This window comes from Calonectris borealis, chromosome 3 (genome assembly GCF_964195595.1).
Source record: "Calonectris borealis chromosome 3, bCalBor7.hap1.2, whole genome shotgun sequence".
Classification (NCBI taxonomy): domain Eukaryota; kingdom Metazoa; phylum Chordata; class Aves; order Procellariiformes; family Procellariidae; genus Calonectris; species Calonectris borealis.
The window spans coordinates 42,332,896-42,360,616 of NC_134314.1; the positions used below are offsets into that span (position 1 = coordinate 42,332,896).

General features: G+C 44.5%; 1 protein-coding gene across 1 annotated transcript in view; it reads right to left on the bottom strand.

Moving 5' to 3' along the window:
* BACH2 (BACH transcriptional regulator 2) overlaps nucleotides 1-27,721 on the bottom strand; it is a 193,445-nt gene that overhangs the window by 28,802 nt on the left and 136,922 nt on the right. The window contains exon 5 of the mRNA XM_075145492.1: nucleotides 20,068-20,322. Within this exon, the coding sequence (XP_075001593.1) occupies nucleotides 20,068-20,310 (243 nt within the window). The 5' untranslated portion in view covers nucleotides 20,311-20,322. The remainder of the gene's footprint in view (nucleotides 1-20,067; nucleotides 20,323-27,721) is intronic.

Consider the following 27,721-nt stretch of genomic DNA (forward strand, 5'->3'; position numbering starts at 1 on the left):
TAATTTGCTGAATTTGCCACACCTTTCAGAAAATACACCGTTTATTGAGAAGGAAGGTAGAAATCACCAGGCATAAGCCTCAATACTTTGCTGCTGACACATTTCAGTGCAGGAAACCGCAGGCATCTTTACCAAACATAGATGAATACGCTTGCAAAACCAAAAGGCTATAGGACTGGAAGATCCAGTGTTTTTCCATAGCAGGGATGCACTGCCCGGATCACATCTTCTCCAACCATCAGTCTCCGGCAGACGTCCCCTGGCACACCCCGTTAGGCAGCTCTGGGTTTTACTATCTGCAGCGGTTTGCTGAGCGTAAGGGAACGTTCGCCTGCACGGCCGCTCCTCGGGGCCACAGCCCGGCACGAGAAGCTCGGCAGCCAAGGGCGGCAGGTCTGCGCGGAGGCGTGGGGCTGCCGGCGGGGCAGCCGTGCTGGCACCGGGGCACACCTCCCTCTGCCACCCCACCGCTGCGCAACGCCTTCGGCAAAACAGCTATTGGGCTGGAGGGGGGAACTTCTTACAGCCCTGCAAGCAAACCTGCCATGTGACACCTGTCAGAGCCCTTATTCTAAAACCTCACTCGGTAACTCATATTGAAGTCAAACACTAGTTTATTAAACCATTAAGAGAATACTGCCTGTAATACTATGCATCAAACTGGAGGAATGACAGCTGAAGTGCCACTGTTTGGAGAAAACACCTTAATGAACTTCAGCAGAAGGAGACAAATTTTTCCTAACTAATTATGCGGTTTGGGGTATGTTGCCGCTGTTAGAGGCTGCCCAGGGTGTAACTGGAGAACAGAAACAGCCAAGAGAGTGCCTGCAGGCAAACACAGGTAAAAAAGCTCGGAGGAGAACTTTCAGGCTGCTGAGGTCAGACTCTGGGTGGAGGTGTTAGAAAGAAAATTAGAGATGAGGATGTTTCAAATAACCTTTTCTCTGAAGGAACAACTCGGCTACGACATGACTGAATCAACGAAGAACACATAAAAACCAGTGGCACTAATTAGCAGTTTAAACACTCAGGCATGAACTGGAAGATAAAGCAAAGGGAAATACGGCTGTGATATCTGGCAGTTTGCAATACATTTGTTTTTCCAATGCAACTTGCACCTTAAGAAACCTGGAACGCAGTAACGAAGGATGACACAGGAGGGTGGCTCAGCAGAAATACCACCTTCTCTCCTTGGGTGCCCGTGCAAGCCATGCTGAAACCGGTTGGGAAGAAACAGGCAGAAACTAACAGATTTTAGCCCAAGAACATCATCAGAATTAAAGTGCAACTTTTATTTAAAATTAATTTAAAATTAAAATCAGTCCCATATTTTTGCAAAAGGAAAACTAAACTGACCCCCAGATTAAAAAGAAAAAAAAAAAAGAGAGAAAGTGTTGAGCAGTGAGGAGGGGGGAGGAAGGAGTGGGAAAGCTTTCACAGAATATAAATTGTGAAAGAAGAGTCTGTGAAAGATCTGTTTAGGTGCATATCATGAGCCAAAGTGGGGAGAAAAAGGGAAAACAAAAAGCAGTTTAAGAACTTCCAGAATGAAGAAAGAAACTCTAGAAGCCTCCAAGTTACGTTAGGAAATACCAAAATAGGCAGAAAATAAAGATGCGTATAGAAATTTGCTAATTCAGAGGGTGCTTAGAGGAGTGGTTCAGAGTTTCCGAAGCTGCAATTAATACACAAGCAAACACAACAATACAGAAAAATTACAAAGACCTGTAAATTACACCAATACTCCTCTTTCCCAAGCACGGCAGAATTTATTTATGCGAATAAACGATATAATACAGTGTATTAAAAACACAGTGCATTAAATACACTGTAATTACTTTATAAAAACAAGGAATACTTCACAGCAAGGCATCTCACTACAAGCCCTACTATTATACTTCGTGTAGCGTAGGAGAGGAAGAAACAGGCTCTGTCAGATGTGATTTAGGAAAACACAAGGCTGCACTCTGAGGAAGAGAACTAAATCAGAAAACAAAGGAGCTGGAGAAGCAGGCTCAGGAGATGGGGCCGGGTAACATCCGATGCAGCTCACGGATGCTCTGCCGTGGTTTCCACGGGGCTGACGATGCCAGCGCTTCCGGCACTGCCCGTGACCGTGCGCTGGCATGGCACAGCATATAAATCACTGGCATCCTTACGCTGGGGTAGCAGAGAGCACAGCCCAGCAAATACCGTAACATTTCAAATCCAGAGATACTTTTGCTGGGCTGTGGAAGGAACTGAATGTCAAAGGCTTTACTATTGCACTTCAAACCAGGCAATTACAATTATTAACTGGTAGGCTGAAACCCTGTATAAATAACCCGGCTTCCTGCAGGCATCGTATTTTTAAAACAAAACCTGCCAAATGCTGCATTTGTTCCAGTTTTCCTTCCCCTCCTCCCCCGCCTTGCCTTTTAATTTCCGGTATTTGGACACGCAATTTTTCTGCGTTCACCTCGTTTTTGTTCTTGCATGGCTACTAACAGATCTGAGGATTACGGTGGCTTTTGTTCCACTGCTTGGCGTTCACGTTTCATCGATGACGTCCGCCCAGCTCAGCAAAGCAGGTTTGCAAGGAGAACCAGCCACTGCTGAGCTGGCAAAGTTGGTCCCCTCTTGTGCTCCACGAGGAGCAGTTAACTCCTCCCGCAGTGGCCCAAAAGGTTAGCTAGGCTCCATAAATCTCACCAGAAAAAATCAGAGGCATTTGCCTTCTTGCTGAGATTTCATGTCTGCTGCGAGCAAAGGTAAATGGCTCTTTTAGTCCCTAAAAGAGTGCAGGCTCAGCAGGAGCGCCCTGCAGCAAAGTGGTCAAAGGCAGGGAAGGGCGGGAAGGATGGGCAATGGCATCCCACCGCAGCCACAACCCCATGCCTGGCTCTTGGCTGTCCCCAAGGAATTGACTTCCCTCTTTCTGCTTCTGACGTGAGATTTTTAAGATCCATCCAGAAAGCGAGGGGTAGAAAATGCCATCTACCCTAGGAGCCCTAAAAATACTCTCCACATAGAAAAATGATGGCATTTCCAGCTTGACATGTGACTTCCCTGTCCTGAGAGGGTGGAAATCAGGACTTTACAGCTATTTGTGTGTGTGTGTCCACATATGCTCACGTGCACCCACGCATGCTAGTGTGAGAAAGAGACTAGAGAATGTGAATGTGTGTGAAAGGGAGTGAATTAGCCCCATCTGCTCCGAAAAGATCATTTTCTCCTTGGATTTCTATTACCGTCGTATCATTGCCACACTAGAGTGCTTCTAAAAGGCTACAGCTCTGGCAGCCAGCATCATTACAGCTGCTCAGATTATTAACAGTATAAATAAACTCTCAGAGACACTACTAAGAAAATATTAACTACAATTATCACTGTCTGATAAAATAATGAACAGTGAAGCGTTATTCTGCTGCCTCAGTCACCAGTGCGCATTTATGTGTGCTGTGAGTAATGAAAAACAGTTTATTTGCATATTGAATCATCCTGGAATTGGTTCTTGCTATTTTATTTTATTTATTTTTCTAAAGATCAAGCAGCACAGGCTGAAGCTCTGTGTTTGCAGAATTCAGTGTACCCTGCCTCCTTTCCCACCGTATATAATCCCATTAATTCCAAGTGAACAGAAAGCTGTGCCCGTAGCCATACACACGTCTGTCAGAGGAGGGAGACGGGGCAGCGTGCAAGCTACCAGCACCAACTCTAAAACCTCCTGATGGACTTTTATTCTTGGGCGTCATTGCTTTTTCTCCCTGGACGAGGAGCAAGGGCCCACACGATGTCAATGCCGTGTTTGCTGCATGGGTCCTCCTCGCCTTCGCCTCTGCTGGCCTGCAGTGCTTTGGCTTTTTGAGCTCGTTCTTCCTCACATTGCCCAACGATACTCCCGAGTCTTGTCCTTTCTTGACAGCAGTGGGAAAACTTGGGCTTGGTTTCTAATTAACAGAAGTTATTACTTCCCTGCAAGCACTGGGGAAAAAAGTTCTTAATCGCTTGGAGAGCAGGAGATGGGAGCAGGACCCTCTTGCTCCACGTCCCCGGGCCGGGCTCCAGCCCCTGCACCTGAGCAACACCCTCCTTGGCAGTTGGAGGTCGCAGGTCAGCCTTTGGACATCATCATCTATTCGTTAGTGGAGCTCATTAAAATGAGGAGAAATAAGCTACCTGGGCCTGAAACCACTCACTGCAGGACAGACGTGACACTGAAGCTCCAGCTCAGGCGGCCCGTTCTCACAGCCACGATTCGGGAGAGGCCACCCTCTTTCGAGCCAGGCCCTGTGGATTAGTAACTACCCAGCCCTAATTAAAGATGTCTTCCCAGGAAAGCGCCAAGTAAAGCCCCCGCTTTATTCAGCTCTTCCCTACCAGACCACCGCAATAGATCTGACCCCCGGCGGGAGGGACACAAGTGAAGGGCTGGGGCAGGCGGCCGGCGGGAAGCGGTGTGGGCTGCACAGAGTGTTTGCTGGCCCGAGGCCCCGCTGTCGAGGGCAGCCGACACTGCCCGAACGCAACGGATGCGAGAGTGACATTTTCTCCATCAGGGCTTGGGGGGAAGTTGATGATTGGGGGTGATGGCAGGGTGACACAGTTAGCATGAGGCACGTTATCAAGCTGAATACGCGAGCTGGGCCGTTTCTGCCCGAGCGTGCAAGGCCGGCCCAGGGTGAGAGCGTCTGTCAGGCTGCCGGGGAACGGGCCGCATCTCAGCCCGGTACGAAGGAAAATTAGAAAGATGGCAGACAGGGGCAGCAGCAACTAAATGCAACCAGAAAGGAAGGCAAAAAAGCAATGCTGAGTGAGAGAAAAGGGAAGGGGGCATTTTCTAAAATAGCTTCCCTCAATCCAGGCCAGAAAAATCCTGTGCTGTACCTTTAGGTTTTTTATCCCACTGCCCTTTTTCTGTGCTCTCTTCCATCATTTCTCCAGCACCTCATGCTCCCTGCTTGGTCCCTTTTCCTCGTCTACAAGCCTTTTGTTCCACCAACCCCCCTTTCTGCGCTAGATGCCAGCTCCGAGCAGCTGGCCACGGCGGGACCACCTCTCGTTTTGCACTTGCACACGCTCCCCCCGCCTCATCCTGGGGCTCTCATTGCCCACATCGGTATGGCAGTGACAGAGGAAGAAATGTGAGGTGCAGAGACAGGCGGGAACGTCGTCCTCGCATGTCCCCCTCTGCCAGCTGTGGGGGAAGGACAGCTTGGAGGAGGCGATCTTGTCCCTCCATACAAATCACTGGATGGACCTCCGCTCCTGGGACGGGAAGAGTCGAGCCGCAGCCTTCCTTGCTGTTTTCCCTCCAGCATCCTCCCTCTCCTCATTCTCGGCAGTTGGCCTCTTTGGGCCACCGAAGCAGGTTAGACGTGGCTTGCCCTGAATAAGTCATCTACATTAATTTTTCCTCTTTAATTAAAGAATTCTTCTGTGAAACAATTTATGAGAACTTCTTTGCTAAGGGAAAGAAACCAACGTATTGTTCCACACACGTTTACAAAGACAAACATGCTCTCTCCAAATGAATTTTTTTCCCCCAAAAGCCCCTATGGAAGGCAAAACAGAGAGAATAGTAAAGGATTCGCTGAAGAAGAACTGAAGTTCATTTTAAATCAGTGTACCATGTACAAATGCTGTCTTACAAATAGGATTATTTAATTTAAACCTTAGATCTGTCAAGTTCCATTACTTCAAATGGAGCCTGTCGTTTCTTGACTTCATTATAAATCAGGATTATATTACAATTTATGTTAGGTAAAGTCACTGCTTCGATAGAAGGCAGTGAAAAAAAATTACACAGCAGTCAGTAAATAGAGCAAAGTCATTGCACTGTTCTTGAAAGGCAAAAAGTCATCTTGCTAAATGAGGGTCCGAGCTGTCCTGTACCAAGACTGTTCCTAATAAATAAAAGACCTCTGGGAAAAGTGCTGAGCATACGCTGGATCTATTTTCAGCTTGCATCAGCAGCTGCTGCCCCTGGGATCGCATCTTTGCTCATACCCTGCACCATATGTAATCACTCCAGTGCTGCAACCAGTAAGATAATGAAAGAGCATGGCATAAATCTATACTTGAGTGGAATGCTAAATGAGAAAAATAATACAAAAAAGGGGGAAATAAACCACATTTTCAAGTCATTAGGAAGAAAGACTTTGACATATGAAGTGTTGCAACCATTAATAGCACTTATCATATAGAGTGGAGACAAAGAGACAAATTAATCAAACTGACAGAACTGGGACATTTTATGCTAATGCAGGCTCCTGGGTTTTCATTTGTATTCCTCTGTGTCTGGAAAACTGATACCATTACAGGGCAGGAAATTGCATGAATAACATGCAACAGATCATAAAAATTCACACACCAAGTGCAGAAACACTGCCAAAAGCACTGTAAAAACAAGGCTAGAGACCTCAACAGAGGAACTACCAACAGCTAATGAATGCAAATAAGTACAGGAATATTTCCCATCCATGCATAACAATGATACATAGGCTGTGACTCCGCAGTCTCCAATAGTGTAGGTAAAATACAGCCTGGAGAGTGAACAGGCAGATAGCTAGGGGGAACTGCTGGCCAAGCCAGGGTCTGAATTTGTTTGCAGTATTGCAGCCAGCAGTTTAAAGCCACTGGGGAACTGGTATAGCCAAGTGCCACCTCCATCTAAACGTATTGCTATGTTAGATTTAATTTGACGTTTCAGGTAGAAGAGAGAGGGGGAGGAGGATGAAAGAGGAAACAAAACAGAGCCACAAAACAGCACATAGTCACAGAAAGCAAAAACCCCCTCACCCCTGTGCAAATCCACAGCACGCAGTAAAAACCCCCACAGATGAAGACATCTTAAACATCATTCGTTTGGGAAATACAAAACGCACTTGCTGTCCAAAGCCACAGCCGTGTTGTAAGGGGCAGGAAAGGGCAAGAACTCCAGGAATGCTGGGCAGGGCACGGTGTAACGCAGGATCTTGCCAAGGTTAATTCATTTGCCGTAAAGGCTTCTCAAGGACCTTTAAAAAACCTTTGCAAAACAGAGCACTGGTGAAGCGCAGAGAGCTCATCAGCCATATAAACACCAAATGACAAGCACGTTCACTTGATGGGCAGCCACAGCATTTCTCATCGCTCTCTGTTTTTTAAAAAAGTGATGCTTCCCCCCTTGTACGGTAGCTACCGTACAAACTAAGGCGAGGACTAACTCTGGGGTGTAAAAGGAGTAAACTGATACCTTTTGGAGCTGCGTCATTTCCAGCACTGCTCTTGCCTTCCCCAGAATAGAACGATACACAGCTGATAGGATTGAGCAAGAGCATTTACATGCCAATACTACATGCATAAAGAGGGTGAGGAAATGCCAGCCTGCCCAGGGTTGGCTGCTACCCTGAAGAGCGAATAGAGTTCAAGTCCTTCCCACATTTGGTGCTGGAGGACCCTGTGTTCAAAGGTGGCAGGACAGAAGCTGTTTTACCCCAGCAGAGATGGGTACAGGGAGCACACAATACAGAGCCCAGCTCTCTGTCCGCTCTCCAGCAGACCGCTGTCTGGAGGTTTTACAGAATTTCAGCCATATGAACAGGGTTTATATCCAAACCTCAAAATCTCTTTCTGTTCTTTCAATCACTACTAGAGTCTTAACAGGGTGCTTGGCATGGTACCAAAAAATGGCATGCACACACAAAAGCAAGTTGGTCCAAAAGCTTTCCAAAGACAATGATGGTGTAACCTTTTTTCTAAGGGGAGACATTAGAAACAGGCATTCATTAACTCCTGTAAATATACATCCTTCCGACAGACAGACAAGAGTTGCAAGCTGCAAATGGAATGACTTTTTCCCTTCCCTTAAATAAAAAAAAAAAAGAAAGCACAGACAATTATTTACAAAAAGGCCTCATGAAAACCTCATCTTTAAGAAGTTTTAATATCGGGAGGGAAATAATTTGGTCAAATAGTTATAACGATGTTGATTTCTTCCGCTCAATAGCACCACCACCTTTGAAGTCTCTCGAGAACACATATGACACCTGACTCTTTCTTTTCCTCCACTTGCAATCAGAGCAGTTTGGGAAAAGAAAAGCGTAGTTAAGAGTAAAACATCCATTCCTGAAAGAGAATATTTAGAGAGGTCTTTACTACCACCTGACCATTCAACCAAGAGGTAGAAAGCACAATGACAAGAAATTACCATGAATTCTCACACTCCTTTTAGCTATGTAACTCCTCTTCAGAAAACCAGTTTCAGAACTGGACTGTAACCTCACCAAATAATTCAGAGTAAAACTGTATCTGAGAACTAAGTTGAGAGTCCAAGAGCAGATGATGCAAAGAGTCTGGGCCCCCAAGGCTGGGATTGACTTGAAACCCTCCGAGCTCGCTGTGAAGAGCAGCTTACGGCGTGCAGCGCCCGTCTGCTCTGCAGAGCTGCTTGGAGGAGGTCCAGCACAGCAGCCCTGACAGCGGCTCCCACTAGGGTCACCTCAGCTGTGCACCACCAGCTGAAGACAGAGGCCAGATCAAACGCTTGTCTTTAACAATTTACCTGCCTATGCCCTCTCAACTGAGGTTTCCAATTGGAAAGTTCATGCATAATAGTGAAATAAATTCCGCAAGAGAAAGATTAGGCCCATCTTTGAAAAGGAAGCAAAACTAAACCAAGCCTGAGGTAGCTCTTAGTGGGTGTTCTTCTCAGTCCTCCAACTGCAAGATACATTGAAGACAGGAAAAGAAGAAAAGGAGTTATTGATTTAAAGGTTTCTGCCACTACTGAAAGCAACTCTTTCTGCTTTCTGAATGCTATGATGACTTCGTAAATGTGAACAAGTTTCTTGGTAGAATGCCCCAATGCCTATGTATGTCATGGACACCACTTCATTCTTCACTTCCTTGGACAATGGTAAAGATATTATTTGTCCTCAATGGCTACTGCTTATATAAACCAGGCAAAAATGACAAGGATAGCTGGCTCTTACAAAACACAGGCAATTCTCTATTTTTTGTGCCTTGCATTTGACAAATTAATTCAGACATTTAAAACATAGCCTTCGTTTGATGTGTCCAGTCTCCTGAAAACTAACAAGTTCTAGGAATAGACAGAAACTGCTCTATTTGGCTTTATGTCCAGACAAAAAAGCCATATGCAGAAAACCATCCATGGGGGAACATGGAAACCTGCAGTCTGATAAAAATAAGGTTAAAAGATAGTTCAAGTCAACAGGCAGATGGAATGGCTGGAGACCCATCCACCTCAAGTCCAGCTTCCCCTTCCGGAAGCAGCAATGAGCACTAGTCCTCTGTGGAAAGCAGAAGGGAAGTTGTCAGGATTTGTCTTTCCCCAACTTTTTCCTGTCTTGAAAGGTTACTGGCTCCAACCCTGTCCTTTGACAGAAACAGGAAATAACTTGAGCTTATTTTGTTTTTACTTGACCAAGAATCCCCTGACGGGGAAATTTTCTCTGAAGGCTGCCTGTGTATCTGGAGAGAGAGGTGGCTAGGCACGTTGTACTACTGCTGTGTGGTCAGAGGTAGAAAGATATTTTGCTTTCAGAGGTGTTTAAGACTCGTTTCTTACTAGCTGCAGGCCCTTGAAACACAGGACCACAGGTCTGAATTTCAAAGGTAAGCAAAAACCCAACACATTTCCCACAAGCAAAAGCTTTACACAGTCAAAAATGTAGCCTCAGCCTCCTAGCTGACAGTCTGACGAAAATCCTGGACCACTTCATCAAATGCATTTTTTCCTAAAACGGAGAACTGTACTGGTAAAGTTTGCATGGACAATTTTTTTCTTTAAATCTACTCTTTTTACCTTGAAACACTACCACAGACTGCATCCCCACCCATTTTGGGTTCATAAAGTAAGAGGTATATGCACAGACTAGGGAATTTGGTCCTCCCAGAATTCAAAGGAAGCAAACTTCAAGTAAAGTATTATGAAGTGTTTGATGGACTGGATGCCCACACCTCTTTAAACTATTAGCATTGTTCAGGTCCACTTCTGGGACAACCCATTTATTGGGATGGCCTCCCTTCTATTTTACTACTCCAGCAAACCCACCTCAGCCCTGGCCTCGGGAAGTATATCTGACAGCACAGGAGCAGAAGGAAGCACTGAGAATACAGCGCCGCCGCTGAATCCACCCTGGGCCACACCTGCCAAACCTCTTACAGTACACCTGCACTTCTCACAGCAAGTCTGTACACTTCCATTTCTCTCAACGATTGTTCTGAAATGATGAGCAGCTGCTGTAGGGAATGATGTGGAGCACATGCCTTACCAAACCCAAATATATATTCAACTAAATATGTTTGCTTCAACACCAAAACAAAGGTGCCTGGTTTTGGGGGACCTGAAAACCCACAGCTCCCATCTGCCAAGAGTGATTAGCTCTCAGTGGAAGAGATCAAGTCTTGCTAGGTACCTATCTGGCTATTGTTTGGGATAGATGGAGTGTCCAAAAGCTACAATAATAAAGGAAAAAGTTTTTAAATCGTGCTCTAAGTATCAAGATTTTATTTTTTTAAATTAAGACTTTCTTTTTGAACCTGGGTCTGCAACAGCTCTGTTGCTTAGGCAAAAATTCCTAAAAGTGCTCCTAAAAGTCCCCTAGTAAGGGACTGGAAGTCTGTGTAGCTTTTCACAGACTCTTCCTGATCTGCTCCATGCCTCCAAGTCTACTTTCCTCTTGGATGTGGTAGTCTCAGCAGCTCTTATCGATGGCAGTGCACAGGACCTCAGGGGTGCTGCAGGAAGAGCGGGCAGAGGACACAGGGTAGAGCCCTGTCACCCAGGACCAATCGGCCAGATAAAGCAGCGAGCGGCCCCGTCCTACCCCATTCATCTTGAGAAATGCTGCAACTAGTCTGAAAATCCCCTCAACACCTCCTGCATGCTTAAAAGATACAGAGAGAAGAAAATGAGACCAAAACTCTGGCTGAGGAGTGATAAGCTGGAAGCTCCGGGTTCAGATACACGGGCTGCTCTGGGACCAGCAGCTCTGCCAGCTGTGGGTCAGCCTGTTCACCTCCGTGTGAGGTAATGTGAACCAGAGAGTTTAGAGAGAGGTAAACGTAGCTGAGTGGTTCACACAAGGTGATTTAATCGTCACTGACCTGATGCACAGACCTGCGCTGTAATTCCCATCTGATGCATCAGCTTCCACCCCAGCGTTCGCAGAGGTGATGACAGTATTTTATTTGTTCACAAGAGACCTCAAAAATCTACTGCTGAAGGTTTTATGTTACCGTTATTTAACTTCAGAGCGGATACCTCTCAATTCCAGCTGTTCGGTGATACCTTGTTTATATGTCGGTTTTACTGGAAGTGTTAGTACCACAATTCTCTGCCATTCTCAGCCCAGCTATGGCTATTTTAACTGCGGACCCCCGGGCTAGCAGCAGTTCCTGGGCCACGGCAAGAAATTCCCAGTGCCATTTCAATTACGAATTAACCTTCTCTTCTCCACAAAGTCTTCTAAAGCCTCCATCACTGGCTCTTAAGTGACCCAAAAGATGCATCGTGCAAACTTTACACAAAAAAAAAAAAAGAAGTTTCCCAAAATACAAAAAAAAAAAATTAAAAAAAGAAAAGATTTCAACTACTTTGTGTGTGGCAAAGAGACAGTTACACTTAACTGCACACTTTGATGCCATCCGCTTGTATCAGGTCAGATTAAGCAAAGTGAAGGACAGAAAGGTTTATTAGCAAATCTGATCTATGCTATCTTAGGATCTTAAATTCTACTCAACTACATCTGTACTGAGCACCAAACTTCTTCAAGGGATGTCTAAAGCTCTTCCCTCTCCAAGGCCATTTGCCTTACAGTTATGAAACAATGTGCAGTCATACACATCACTGAGCAGTTTGTTGCTAAAAACACATGCCAAATTTTTCAGTTGATTTTCATCTGGCTTCAAAACAACTGCCAGTGGCTCTCATGATGTCTTTCCCCTGTAAATTAAAACACGCTTCCTAGAGATATGCCTGATACTTTCTTTTTAAGTCTTTAAACAACTGCACAAGCCTCCTCTCTAGCTCTTCCACAGAAATTAAATCTCATTTTTAAAACAAACCAAGCCTGGGCTAGACGGATCTGTAGTTTGACCAAGTACAGCTGCTCCTATTTATTTATTTTATTAAAGTAAATAAAGTGCCCAAGGACACAGCTTTTAGTAGTATTAGACTGCACTGGGACTCAGAGGTGTTTGCTGGTGGTCTCCCATTAAAGAGGGACAGATGAAAATTCAGCGCTGCGTAAAAGTCCTGGAATAAACCAGCCATTTCTCCCTTCAGAGCTTGCATCAAACGTAACAGAAAGTGTGTCTACTTGTTCCTCTAAAAAACCCAACAGCCTGCCCGTAAAATTCACAAAGAGCATCTCATTCCCAAATCCTAGTACAATTCAATTGCCTTCTGCTCACCTAAAACCCGTATTTCACTTCCAAATTGAACCATACTTCCTAGCCTTAATGTTTGTTGACTGCTGCAATGCATCATTGGAATACATGCCATATTCCACCCCATAACATGCTCCATTTCACTGGTAGCTGAGAAAAAGAGTCCGTCTGACATTATTCACTGGGGAATCCTTGTCAGAAAGTGCTGTACGGAGATAAAATCTTATCTTCTCTGGGTCTTGGGAACACTAACGAAACAAAGCTTGGTACTGGGATCAGAAAGTACCTTACAGGTTGTGGTCTCTGATGTGGTGAAGCTGAGGGGTGTCTTATCTGGGCCTTATCTGTCTGTTTATTCAAATGGCAAATGCTCAGCCTGTATTTCTGGACTCTTAAAAGAGCAGATACTTAGTTTGCCAGCATTGAAGAAATTCAAAGCTTTTTTAGAGGGAGAAAAAGCAAAGGTAAGAGAATCAAAGGTGGAGGGGGAAGAGAGGAGAAGATCTTTCAGTCTGCAGGGCCAGAGTACTCACAGTGTTGAGGCACAGTCACGGCTCAGCCACCTCATTTTCATTCATGCTCACATATGTATTTGAATACAACAAAAAAAAAACCCAAACGAAAAAAAAACCCAACCAAAATACACCTCCTGTTACACATCCTTACTGCTTCTGCTCATGCCCTTAGCATAGTCTACCTCTAGGACTTACTCTTCGGGACATCTTTTACATTTTAGATTATGTTTGTCATGTTTGAGCGAGAAAGTTTCCACACTGCAAACTGCCTTTTCAACAGCAAGTGTAATCACAGTCAATCAGCCTGATTTAGCGCTATGGGCAGGCAGGAGTCTAACAAAGGCAACGAAATTGAGTCCACTTATCGCGGTGGTGAATTTCACTCTGCGCATCCATCTCCATATCCCCTTCGACAGTACATTTTAATATGCTTACTTGAATAAATAAATCAATAGTACAGCCACCGCCAAAGGGAGGGAAAGGAGTTATCGCAAAATTTTCTCTCCTTAACGTGCATGTATGCATGGCTTTTGTTTTGCTTTTTTAAGCCTAGCTCTCCCCACAACACAACAGAGATGTATTTCGCTTTTCTTCCATGGAAAAGATCAGAGAAGCATTATCAATAGCAGAACAGCCCTCAACAGAAAATAATGGAAGTTACACCACGTAGAATGAAAAGTATGTGGCTAGTTTCTTCATCATACACGAGGCATGAAAAATCAGGCAGTGCCAGAAGCCTTTGCAACAAGACATGGATGGAATTTCGTATCACATCTTGATGGTCTCATTTCTATTTTATCGCTCACCTGCTAGAAACAAAATATGTTGTTTGTACCTTGTACTGTGCTACATAAGCAACGCACATAGAACAACGTCCATTTCTGTCTCATGGTTTCTCCTGAATTAGTATCATGTCATGTAAGACCTCAAAAAGTACCCGAATGCTCAGTTTTACTCTCACTACAGATCGGCAGCCTCCAGTCATCCTTCTGTGCGGTCAGTGTCAGCACTGTGAATCAGCACAAAAAATAACACATTCCCTAGGAGGAATTTAGGAAACCAAAGACCCAACTTCGATCCATACGGACTCACTGAAGTAGCATTGCTGGGGTAAGGTTGAAGCGTAAATGAGTTTGAAGCCTGACTTTATTAGAAGCCTGATGGCCACAACCTCTTGCCACTACAAGACGATGAAGGGGGTGATGGCTTTCAGGAAGGCTTTCAGGTCACTGCCGCCTCCTAAGCCAAAGCGGAAATAATTCCGGACAGTGCTGCAATCTGTAAGAAACATCAATTGCTGATACAGTCATGTAAAGAGAAAACCACATTAATGCTTCCCATTCTCTAAGAACTAACCTTAGCTACTCCTAATATATCTCTGGGGTGCCGAAGAAAAAGGGTCTTTCGTTGTTCCCTACTGTGTAATAACATCCCTCCAGCTGGGAAAGAAACTTCCAGGCTGACATTTTCTTCTTGCCCTCTTGCTCCTCTTTCCCACATTTATCACCTCTTCCATTCCACGCTCCTGTACAGAGCACTCCCAGCTCAGTCCCTCCATTCCTTAAAGATAGTATATTCATACATACACAGTACACAGAAAGGGAAGAGACAAAGTAAGAGCGTATCATTTATTTCTAGAGAGATAAAAAGGAATAGTAATCGCCTTTAGCCAGCAGGGTATGTAGTAGTTGACCTCCTGCATCCTGCCTTTGATTTCCTCCTCATCACAATCATCTTTCGTTGGCTAATTCCCAACATTTTTCCCTCAGGCTGGCGGGTTGGCATGGATGGTTAGCAGCTGCCAGCATTTCTCCTCCCTGTCAACTACGAGCCATACTAATGTTAGATGGCTGGCTCAGTCCCACCCAGGGTGCCGCATGCCTTCGCTTTCCAACATGCTCAGCTTTTGCCAGCCTTGAAACCGAATCGAGGTCCCGTCCTGCCTTTCTCCTTGCAAAGATTAACCAGTGAGGGAGTTAACCCACGTCAACCGAAGAGGCAGATGACAGATTTCACAGGGCTAGACCTCGTGGGGAAACGGCAGGTTTCACAGCAGCCGTCAGGGAGCAGTAAAGCAGTAAGAATGCAGAAATTCAGCCCATGGTGTGTGCTACATCTACTTTGAACATCATTTTCTTAACGGCAAGGAAAAGAGCTGTGCGGATAAACAAACAAAAAAGCTCCCCAAGCACATCCCACCCTCTCTTCCTAAAAGAGATGCTGCCTCCCTTTGCCCCTTGGAAGATTTGTAAGCCACAGACAACTCCGTTTAATCCTTTTGGAAGGCAACATTTCCAGCAGATAGTTCGATGCACTAAAAAAAATCTTTGAAACAGATTCAAGAAATTTGAGGGTTACAGGTAAAACTAACCAACCTACTTGAGAAGCAAGTTGGTTTTATAACAGAAAGGACAGTATCAGATCAGTGCTAGAGAAAGCTTGGTCTACTACTTCAGAAGTCCTGTGTTTAACTTTACCAGAGAGAAAGGCATTTGGTGTTCGCATGGCTGGAATGACCAGGTGAAGGTTTTTTCAAATGTACATCCCAAAGTAAAAAAAACGCAAGCAAGGTCGGGAATCTCATTTCTCAGCTGCAGGAATCTAATGCAACTGAGGGGTTATATTTGTTATTGCTGTTTCTGTCTTTGCACCATTTAACTGCAACCTCAGCTTTCAGAAAACCAAGTGAATAAGGTGTTTGCACAGACGATGCTCCTCTGTCCAGCGCCCAGCTTTCAGCTTGCCCATATAGACTCGCTGTGCACTTCTATTAGCAAAGCCAGGCAGGTAATAATAGCGAATAAAAAGCCTATTCGACGAAGCACTGGCTCCTTCTCAAGTAAAGTAGAGTACCACTACAGCATGAATGACTCAATCATCTACTTGAGAGCTATTACTTGCAGCGATGAAGCAATGTTAATTGGATAATGGCCTGCTGCCAGCTAATATTGGCATGACCTACAATACCCCTGGCTGACAGCCGTGTCTCTCTCTCTATCACACCTTTTTTTGTAATCTGGATGGGAAGTGGAAACCATTAAAAAAGCCTCATAAGTGCCATTTAACTTCTTATCATGAATTAAAAGCTTAATTAAGTACCTTGTTAAAGGAAGGAAGACCAGTTTTCGTGATTAAGTAAAACAAAACAACAGTTAGGGGTATGGGGTGAATGAGTAACTTTACAGCTTAAAACTCAGCTCTTGGAAAATATTAATTTTGGGTTGCGTTTAACAGCAGCTGCTAGAGGAAAACTGCACAATTGCTGAAAAATACCCTGGGTGAAAAGCAGGCGAGGTTCTTGTTGTTTTACCAAAAACTGCAAATGAAGAGAAAAGCATAGAAGTTAAGAGCTAACGGGGTCCTTTTTTATTAGGTGTAGGCAGCTGACACACTCCATTCCTCTAACTCTGCTCTGAGGGCTCATACTTCACACACCACGGCCACATCTGAGCCCTTGTTATTACGTGGCTGTTTTTCCAAGCGCTTATCTACACTCTAAAATACGTTGCTTTAACAAAAGGTGTAGTACAAAATCAAATTACCGAGGCTAGTACAAAAGGGTTTATGGAAACTCTTTAATCAGTGCAGAATTAGCTCCGGACTGACTTAGTTTAAGTTGATTAGGAAAAGGTTTGAATTGAGGCACATTAAGTCACGCTTGAACTGACGTGAAATGTCTAACACAAGGTTTTGCAGTGGTTTAAAACCCTGTAAGTTCAACTAGTTTCAATTCTGTGTGTGCACAATGTCTCCCTACTGAAATGACTGGCATATCATAAAAACTGCTCTCACTTGTAATTGGATATAAACAAGAAATAATGTAAAAAAACATCTGTTCACTGTTTAGCTAGACAACAGTTAACAATGTCTGGATGCCAGATTAACAAACAGACCCCAACATGCTACGAAGGAAAAAAAAAAGTCTGCAATTCAGACTTTACAGGCAGATTTACTGCTTTGAATAATCAAAAATAAGTTCTTTTGTTTTGATGTTAAGCTCCCTCACACCAACATTACATAAATGTAAAAGCTTTATATATAAAGCTTTATCTAGCTCCAACATCAAACCTTTGAGAAATAATAGTAATAATAATGCCCTTTCTCTACAATTGTATACTTTAGCAGCTTTCAAACTATGCCAGAATTTAAAATGCAATGCTTGCATGGTTGACTTAAAAACATCTTTGTTAATTTAGGAGTGATTGTCACCTTCGGAGAAGTCTTGAACTGTGAAGACTATATTTAAAAATTATTTTCAATCTCTGTTTTTCTATAACAACTATATGCCAACATAAATTGTCTCTAAGCCTGAAAAAAGTATTGGCTCAGGACATAAACTTTCAACTTTTGTGTGAAATTTTTCCACTGGAGGAGTAACCCCCTACATGACAGATTAATTCAGTTTTCACAGATACCTTTAGAAATAACTCATGGGCTGCCAGAGCTCTGCAGCCCACAGACTAGCCTTGGGAAGAGCCATTACCTTGTGAACTGAAAAAGACCCTGCTAACTTCTTTTAATGCAATATAACGAACATGTTTTTTCCCCTGCTCTGTCAGCTCTTAAAACCCAGGAGTGTTTCAGTTCCTTTCATGGGGAGAGCTCCGACACTGTTCTTTGTTGGAGGCTCTTCCCATACCTACACACAGGCACCCACCAAAGCTCCCAGCACTCCGAAGCAGAACAATGCCAGAAGCAGAGACGTGCACCTTAACCAAGGAATAATTGAGAAATAATGAAGTGCATCAGGCAGCTCTCTTTACCCCAAGTGACCAGGATTTGTGAGGAAATCATTTAATTGTCCACCTCACATATAGCTACTCAAATAAAGTAGCCACCGAGCAAATTGGATTCAATGCAGTTAACAGCAATTAATTTGCATGTGGAAAATATCTGTACAAGTAAGCATTGGTAACTGTAGGTATCTTTTTTAACAGGCTAAGAGAGTTCTCTTCCAGGATGAGAAAGTTAAAGCCCTGGCACTCTGCAACTAATAGAGACACGTGGCAAAATAACAGTGGTGGTCTCAGGTGAAGCGTGGCAATTTCAAAGGACGGGGATGAACCTTAAGAACTAGATTCACTGCTTCTGCAAATCCATGGACTTCACTGGAGCTGTAACAGCAGCCAGTGTAACCCTAAATCACTACAACTTTTTGATCTTTCATTGAGATATATTCTAAAATATAAAACTACAATACTTCATTTATCCAAAGAGGATTCACTTAAATAGAAATCATTTATGATTGGACTGGAGGAATTTTTTAAATGTAGTATCTCATATAAAACACATAGAAAGACAAACCTTCGTGTTTTAAATCTTTAGTGTCATATGAACATAGGACTGGGTCACCAAGTGCAGACACATCAGGATCCCTCCACCACCCTGCTCCTCCCACTGGCCTGCGGCTCAGCACCTCACTGCTGCTGTGATTAGAAATCTGCTAATTTCCAATCTACTTTTACTAAAAACCAGTTGAAACCAATCAATGCTTGTGTCAACACTGTCTTTTAGTATTAAAAAGAAACTCCTCCTCTCAGCCGTTTCATCTCCTCTGCCTACACAGAGCTGTAGCACGTCGCAGTTGTCACGCCAGCAGTATGAACCTGCCATGGTATGGTCTTCTCCTTTAGGCCAGGCTCCTTCTTCTGAACATCTCAGTCACTCTTGTATATGCTTATCTGAATTTCAATTATTTTTCTTTATCTAACAGGACCTGAATCGTACATGGAGGTCTCACCAAGGCTTTGTAAAAGAGCGCTGATACTCTCCTGCCTCTTTGGACCTGTGCACCCCTGGGCATGTTTTGTCACCTCTCTGCTCCCGCCTTGCTTTGTGGTGCGAAAGTCTCACTGACTGAGACTTGATTCTTCCACTGGAAATTATTAGTGGACACTGCAGAATCATAGTGCGTATCCTAGCACGTCCTCTGCGTTATCTCTAAACTCCTATGCAAAATGTCTGGGTTGAAATTTCTTCATGAGTAATATTCAGTGTCAAGACTCATGAAGTCACACCCGGTGACCTACTTCTTCTAATGCTCTCCAACTTGTGCCGTGACAACATCACGCCGCCGCTGAAGTCTCTGGAGAGCTAAACCAGAGGGGGAAAAACGGTGTATGACACTTCGGGACCTGTCATCATTTAAAAACACACTGTGCTTCTTCATGGGCATTAAGCAAATGATGGTGAAAAACCCTCTGTATGCCAGAGTACCTTCCCACTGAGCGACTGCCGTCCCACGCCCTGGGTACATTGCTACCCTTCTCGTGCTGCCCGTCCCAGCCGGAGACGCCGGGCAGGCAGTGCCGAGGTGGCGGCTGACAGCAGCCCTGGCCAGCAGACACACGTCTCCCCTCTGTGGGCAGCAAAGCCACCGGCGTGCCCTTCGGTAGCTGTGCTGTCACGGCCATACGGCTGTGAGGAAATTACAGTGGGGGTGGAAGGCAGCCAGTGAGATTTTGTGGTAAAATAAAGTAAACTTTCCAGTGAGGTATGTATTTTCTACGTCCCTTGGCTTCCTGCTGTGGGAGCCATGCCGCATGAGAAAAACCCTGCTTTTTGGCAGACGGTGTTCATGGTTTCTCAGTGGAAAACACAAGGCCCGAAGCAGTTAAGTCCCAAACTCGTTGTGAGGGGAGGCGAGAGGAAGCAAGGCTGAATGAGGTGCAGGAATGGGGAAAGAGGAAGACGAGGGTATGAGCTGCCGGAGAGGGGTGGACAGCAATGAGACTCCCAACAACATGACAGCTCAAATGATTTTTCAACAATAACCTGCCATCTAGCAGCCAAATCACTCCTTTCAAATTTCCTGTCTGGAAGAGCAGAAGAGTATCAAGGTCCTGATAATGCCCTAAATGAGGCTACGGTAATTAAGCATTTGGGTACGACTCCCTCGGCGGTGGCGAGAAAGGCGAGCTGAAGCATCTTAAAGCTTTGCTGCCGCAGCCGTCAGGCATTAGCGCTGGTGAGGAAGGGTGGCGTGAACATGTCCATCCTTCAGCGAATCGCTACCCACCCAAACACAAATACCACATCCAGAGCTGTGCCGGGGTAGGCACCGACACCCATGCCACGCTCCCCTTGGCCACCTTAGCGGACCGCAGAGGTCTTCCTCACCGCACGGGATGGAAGGGGCTCGTGTTTACGGCGGGGGCATGGGGACATACTGTACCTCTTCCGGCAGGCTGACCACCAGGTCATTTTCCGTCTGCCCTACCAAGGCCTGCAAGAAGTACTCGCTGCAGGCAGCCAGCACAGCCCGGTGGGCGCGGAACTCCTTCCCCTCCACGATCAGCGTCACGTCACAGAGAATGTCCTGCTTCCGCTGGTCATTTAAGCAGAGGAGAATATTGGTACAGTGCACCGTTGACTCATACACATACATGGGGGAGTCAGTCTTCTCATCCACAGACATGCCGTTCACACCCTGCAGGGGAGAAGGGAGGAAGAAAACACAAACAAGGCGGTGAGGAGCAATGCAGCCGCTGGGTGAACGTGGCGCGGCGGGATGCTGCCTGATTTCTGGATACCCCAGGACCACGGCCAAGCAGTCCATTAATTCTTAAATCCGAGCAAGTTGCTCGGGAAAGGTATGGGGAAGGGCATTTGTTGCCACCGGCTTTCACTCTGCCACGCTTCGATTACCTAACCCTCCCTTGACTTCCCCCCTCAAAAGCAAAGTAGAGTTCAGATGGACTGCAAAGTGCTTTCCTTCAACCACCTACTACGCATCTACGATTTTCGATCTAGTAGAGGCAATAACATGGGGACACGGGAAATTTTAGAAGATTTTAGCAAAAAAAGCAAGAGTGACTGTCGGGTCTTCTAATAGTGAAAAAAGGGCTTTGTGCTTGCTTCTGTTATTTTCAGATTAAGGGAAAAAACCCTCAAAACCCCAGCCTATTCTCCAGCGGACTGGCAGCGCTGCATGTTTACACTGATGACCTCTGCTCAAGTGAAAGGCAACGTGGAACTGCACCCGACAAAGACAAGTGACTAACTACAGTGACCTCATCTCTCAATCAGAATTAGAGCTATTTTAAGCCTTAAGGGGGAGAGAAAGATGTTTAGTGGCTTAGAAGAAATCCACTTCCAGTTATGGCTAAAGCAACGCACCTTCAACGGTAGTTTAATGTCATTTACAGAAAAGAGCAGTTTCTGAATTCCAGAACCACAGACCCAAGAAAAGCCCCCAACCCGTGTGGAGGTCCAGCTCCGGGTGGCAGGGCAGCACATGGGTGCTGGAGCCACTCCTGCCTGCAGATAAGTCTCCCCCTCCTGACAGCAGAGCAGAGGTTGGAAGGATGTAAGATACCTGTTACAACTCTCTGAGCTAGGAAGTTCCCTGCCTGCTGTTCTGCAATTTCTGCAATCAGCATCGCCTTTGAACACGGGAATCAGACTTGCAGTGGTGATGGTGGTGGTGGGCCAGCGTCCCCCAACACCCAAAACTGCATGACCCCCCTTTGCACTTGGGCACATTGAACTAATTCTTCTCTTACCCAAAACTTTCTGCCCAGCACCAGACTGAATCCTCTTTGCATTATTTTCCCATTTCAATTTCTCTGAGTAGAAAAATGTAAAAGCCTGTGCTGTGTCTAAACACACTATGTATCCCAAAACAAACCGAACGCACTTCTTTTAAGGCTTACATGAGAAAAAGGATTATTTGTATGTATTCTATCTGCTGCCAAAAGGAAAGTTGTGCGAACACACAAACTTCAAGTATTTTAAGGAATTATTTTTCCAAACAACAACCGCCTTCTGAGAGATAAGATTCAGAGGCATACAGGGCTAAGGGCAACAGATGGAGGTATTTTGGTATAATACTGCTGCACTGCAAATATCTGACCACTGCAGAAGTGGAAGCAAAATTTCTCCTCTGTTACTTTTTAACATCGTTCTTTGCAGCATTTTCCTTTGCCAGTACAATGTACAGGTACACATGTAGACACAACATGACTTCAAACGATTTCTCTTGCCATGCGTTCAAACCAGGGTACCATTTTCCTACAGTGTCATTCGAAAAATAACAATAATCTATACAAAAATGGACTTAAGAGGACCTGCTTGTTACTTGTACAAGTAAGTACTCGTAAGTATTTACTAGACTTCTCAAAAATAACTCCATCTTCCCACCTTTATAGGAGTATTTTTAAGCTAGTGGCTATGATGACTCTTTCTACAAAATAGGTGTGTTTGCCAACGTTACAAAACTATAATATTACTGGAATTCGTAATGGGATGCTTACAGCTTCTCTTTCACTGGTATTTTCAGTATTTACTGCTAACTCATGCTACGCTTCTGAGTACCCAGCTGAAATGCCTACATGAACAGAAAAAAACCAACCAACCAACCCAGTATCCATTAGCCCCTCACTGACTTCATATCTAGAGAGGAGATACAAACCTGCTTATTGATCTGCACACAGGTAAGGGAGGGAAACACTGTGGGGTTTTTTATGCTACCAGTTGGATTTCTTAATCAGGAGAAAATTTACTCTTTTTTTTCTCATAAATTGAGACTAATGAGAAGAATTGGCAGCAATCATTTTATTAGCAGTACGGTAAGGTAAAAGAGAAAATGATACTTAGCTCATCCCACTCATAGCTTTCTGTGTAACTGAACTCTGATGCTAATGATAGCGTTATAATGATGTTCTAAGTGGTCACTCTTGCATACTATGAAATGCAAGAGTTTACAAGAACAATCTAGTGGGAAAACCTGAGAGTTGCAAATGACAATGCAAAGGGGAAAACGTTCTTTTTTTTTTTCTTTTTTCCAGGCACATCTTATGCCTGTAATGTCTCAGATGATGAAAAAATGTACAAGAAACCTGAAACCTGGCAGGTAATGAACAGAACTTTAATTATATTTTCAGTGCCTTTTTTTAAAAAAACACTGTTTGCCTGAAATTGCAATCCTTTTTTACAGTAAGAGTGCAATTTGTGTGAATCAAACCCTGAATTACTTGGTTACTAATTAGTAATTTCCCACTTTTTAACTACAGCTCTCATCAAATGTATTTTTTTAAAAAATTCATTGCATGCCCTGTGAAGTGCTGAAAATACCACGGTGTATTTCCCCGCTGGTGAGCAAGCCTGCCTTCTATGCTAGGAAACCTGACCAATGTGGTACTGAGATGCTGGGGCTGTAAATCACACCCTGTGCTCCAGTGGATCCCTCGCTGCGCTCCTGGGAAGGACCTCCACCCAGCTGCTTATATCGCCATGCTTTCCCAAGGCTCCGGCAGTCTTTAGCTACCGTTGTGACTCCAGGGGTTTTCCGAAAGCGGATCCACACCGTGCCCCTTCCCGCAGCCGCTGAGAGCCTGCGTGGATGCCCTGGCCGGCAGCTGCAATCTCGGCCCGACACAGACTTCCCCTGGCCGTGCCCCTGGTTGCTCCAGGAAGCACCCCAAGCCCTGCATTGTGCACAGGGAAGCCTGGGCTGGGCTATGGCTCAGGACCACCTATTTATCAGCTTTTAATGTTTCAACACAAGTGATTTACGGTCTTCCCTTTTCCACGATCTGCCATCGACTGAATGACCTCCAGGCATGAGGTGTTTCCTCTCCAAGAGGGCTTTATCCTGCAGGACAGGAGCAAGATGGTGAAACCCTCCACTGGGAAGTATATTGTTCATTTTCACGGGGAAGGGATTTAGAGTGCAAAGAGAAAAGGTCACCGTAGGGCTTTGGCATGTAGTAGCAAGAAAATTAGCAGAATTCAACATTTTTTTTTTTCCTCTCCTCGGAAGAGTAAAGCAGGGATCGGGTATTAACTCTGAACTCTGAGGCAGGCCGGGCTGGAAGTCTTTTATATAGTGTTAATTCAAACTGCATAAATTTTTGCTGAATTCAGTATTATGCTGAGTTTGCAAAACCTTCTTCATGGAAATCATTGTTACACACTTAGTATTTCTTCAAACCGAAGAGAGAATGTCTTAGCAAGCCTTTCTCCGGCTCAAAAGAACATGCTGTGCATTTGTTTGCATATAGGTCACCACACTGCCAGAAAAAGCCTCTTTGAAACAAAAGTTTCCAGAAACTGGCACAAACTATTGTGGGCAAGGAAAGCACCATTGAAACCTTGCCAAAAAAAGTTGCTGTTAAAGGCCAGCAACTGCAGTGAGGCGAACTGGAACGTTGCTTACGCGGTCCTTCCACAGTGATGGGTGGGAGATCCCACCGAGCCCTTCTGCATGGGCAGCATGGAGGAGGCACGCGAAACCTCAGGAGATCAAAAAAATTGCTCATGGAACATCCGAATCATTTTGGTTTGCAGCATGTCGTCTCTACTGGCTGGCACGCACCCAAAACTCTCCAGGAACTCATGAACACACTGCCTGAGCTGCTACCAAAAATACATTACCTATCACGAAAAACCAGCTCCTGCCTCACAAGACTAGAGGGCAGGCAATGTGGTGTCTGTTTTTAAAGGGAAACATTAGGGGAGAGAAAATCTTATCAAGACAGACCAGAAAGTCCTGCATCAGAACTGGGTTAATTACATGAAAAGGTAAATCTCGTTTGTGGCAGAGCTACAGAGCACTTAACCAGGCAAATTATCATCGTGACAAAGCAGCATGGCTTCTGCAAGGGGAAGTCATGTCTCTGATGGGCTCTATTAGAATTCCTGAAGTGTGTCAAATTAGCAGCGAGGAACACTGGTACATGTAATTAGTGTTGACTTTCAGAAATCCTTTGACAAAACCTTTACAAAAGGCTGCTAGAGAAGCTCAGTTGTCATAAGGTGAGAAGTTGCATCAGACTGGAAATCACTTAGGCTAAACTGTATTCAACAGAGAAGGGATGCAGGGGCAACGTTCAGCAGGTTAACAGTGAAATTCCTCCAGAAATGAAACAGCAGCAGTACCAGTGGCTCACATCTGCCTATGCAATGCCATGCAGCACGCCTGAATTTGCCTGATCGCTGAAGCTAAAGCAGGGTTGGGCACACTTAGTACTAGGATGGGAGACTGCCTGGGTGTACTGGGGTCCTAAGAGTAGCCTGCCACTGCCTACAGGTCATCAAGAAGATGGCGCCAGACGATGGGAGCAATTTGAAACAACAGAGGTTTAGACTGAACATAAGGGAAAACTGAGGAACAGGTTGCCCGGAGAGGTTGTGTCATCTCCACCCTTGGAGGTTTTCAAGACCAGACTGGATATAGCGCTGAGCAACCTGCTCTGATCCCAGAGCTGACCTGCTTTGAGCAGGAGGTTGTGCTAGGAACCTTCTGAGGTCCTTTCCAACATGAGTTATCTGATGATCCTATATTGATTAGTGACCACAGAGCGTGACAGGGAGACCAAAACTGATAAAATTCGTTCAAATGTCAAAGGTAATAGGGATTGTTGAGGATTTCAAAAAGACTTAATATAAAAAAGAATTAGACACTAACAAGGTGACACACTAAATCCAGGGCACTCCATTATACACAAGTAGCAATTAGAGGAAACAAAAATATAGAACGGTTGAGGTTGGAGAGAACTCTAGATATTGCCTAGTCCAGTCTCCCTGCTCAAAGCAGGGTGACCTAAAACAGGCTGCTCAGGACCATGTACGGTTGGGTTTTGAATCTCTTCAAAGACAGAGACCCCACACCATCTCTGGACAACCCGTTGCAGTGTTTGACTACCGTCCCAATAAAACAGAACTCATTGACCTGCAATCTCAATTCCAATTTGGAGTCTCTCATGAAAAAGACAGACTGGAGACAGACAGACTGTCATCACTTAGAGAGCGAATTTAAAGGCAGAAAAATATTTTAATAAGGAGACATATTTTCTAGTTAACTTCTGGTGTAGTACACTGTTGTGCAGTGTCTGCATCTGATTGCTGATGAAACAGGGAGAAAAGAAATCCTCAGGAGAACAATGAAAAAGATTATTGGCAAGGAAAAAGAAAAAACCCTCCTCAACACGTATGATCAATTCGATAAACACTATACAAATAACACAAAATAAAAAGGTCAAAGCAGCACTGCTGTTTATTGTTTCTAATGTTGCGAACAGGAGAGGACACCCAAGTAAAACAAGCAAGACAAATGCAGAATTTGTAAAAAGAAGAGCTGTGATTCCTGACCATAGAAACAAACTGAAATTGCACCCCGGACTCATAGGAAGATGCTTGTTTTGTTTTTCCCGAGAGATTTCACAGTCATATGGTTTCACAATAAACCATATGTATGACTGACCACTGCTGCATGTTACTGGGCAAAGAACTCACCGGATTTGTAAAAGGATTAGTCACTCCTAATAAAAATATCCAGGGCCACATTACTCAGGGCACAAGTTTACATGGGATGAATATTCACATGTTCCAGCACACTGGCCAACAACAAACTGGCTGGGCAGAGGAATGCACGTGTATTATCTGTCTTTCCTGACCTACTAACCAGTGTCTCAGAAACGAATTATTTGATATCATCACAGATGAAAACCCAAATCTATCACTTTGAGAGAGCAATGGGCACTCTGCCCTGCGCTCCCCTCTCTTGAACAGGCACTGAAGTTGCATGGGACCAAGCTGTTCAGGGCCAGCAGTAGAAAACATCCGTCCAAAGGCTACATGTGGCGGGTGTCCTTGACACCAGGAGCTCCTGCTCCCGCTGGTTCCAGTGGAGTGGTGGGTTTAGGACATGAGAAGCCTTCACATGTTAAGCTCAACAGATAAAAGGTGCGGACTACAGTGGAAGCATCTTTGTAGCCTCTCCATGGCAAAACACCAGCGAGGAAGGAGATGGGGGAAAAAAGGGGCCTAAAGGCATCGTCTCATCCCATGAAACAAAAGCTCGCTTGTATCCCAGGAGGTGTAAGCAGGACACCAGATTTACAACAGTGAACAGAGGACTCCCAACAACTTCACTGTAAAGGTCTGAAAAGGTTTATTATGCGTGTAACACTACATTTTAGTACAGAAGCCAACAGAAAACACACTGTGATTTCTCATTTAGGAATCGCAGTACCTGACCCGGTGTAAAATGAACTGCAGGTTTTGCCTGGAAGCGTAAGCTGAAGTTCGCATTATATCCTGCTATTCAAGGTGACTCCCGGCTTTCTCCTGATCGTGTTAAGAGAGGATCAATACCGAACTGGGGTTATTTTTAGTTCCAGTTCACCTTTTTCCAATCAGCTCCACTAACAGTTAAAAAAAGACACTTAGGAACACCTTGAAGTGGTCGGCTTGAATGCATCTAAGGCTCTTTGGTCAGAGGTAGCTGGAGAGTCTGCACTGCAGATTTGCATGTAAATGTCTGACAGTATTTCTGTTTAATAGGATGCAGAGTGTGTGAAAAAATACACTTTTGTTCTGAGGTTTTCTATTAATTTTTTTTTTTCCTAACGATTTAGCAAAAGGTACTAGGAAAAAAATAGGGAGAATGATGATAAAATAATGAAAAAGTTGGGAGGAACTCATACTTCTGACAAATGGCAGCAAAAGCACATCAGACTTGACAGTTTTTAGGGATAAACATGCACTGTTTTTAAGTGGCAAGTGGGAGGAAAATAATTCTCCAGGCTTTCTTCCCCATCTCCTAATATTTTTTCTATGAAAAGACTTGTTCTGTGTAATCAACACTTTGGTTTTAAAGAAATTTATCAATAACTGACACTTCAGAGCTCCTAAAATGACCATCTTTATAATTGGTTATTACGATCTCTCAATTATAGCTATAACAACAAAGGATATGATTATATTGTCACTGCTTTCCTTTAAAAAGAAACTATTGAAAGGCCTAATGATTAATTCACCATTTTTGAGAGCTCCCTGTAATGACAGAAGACTATATACAAAGGTCTCTTCAGTGAGCCCATTAT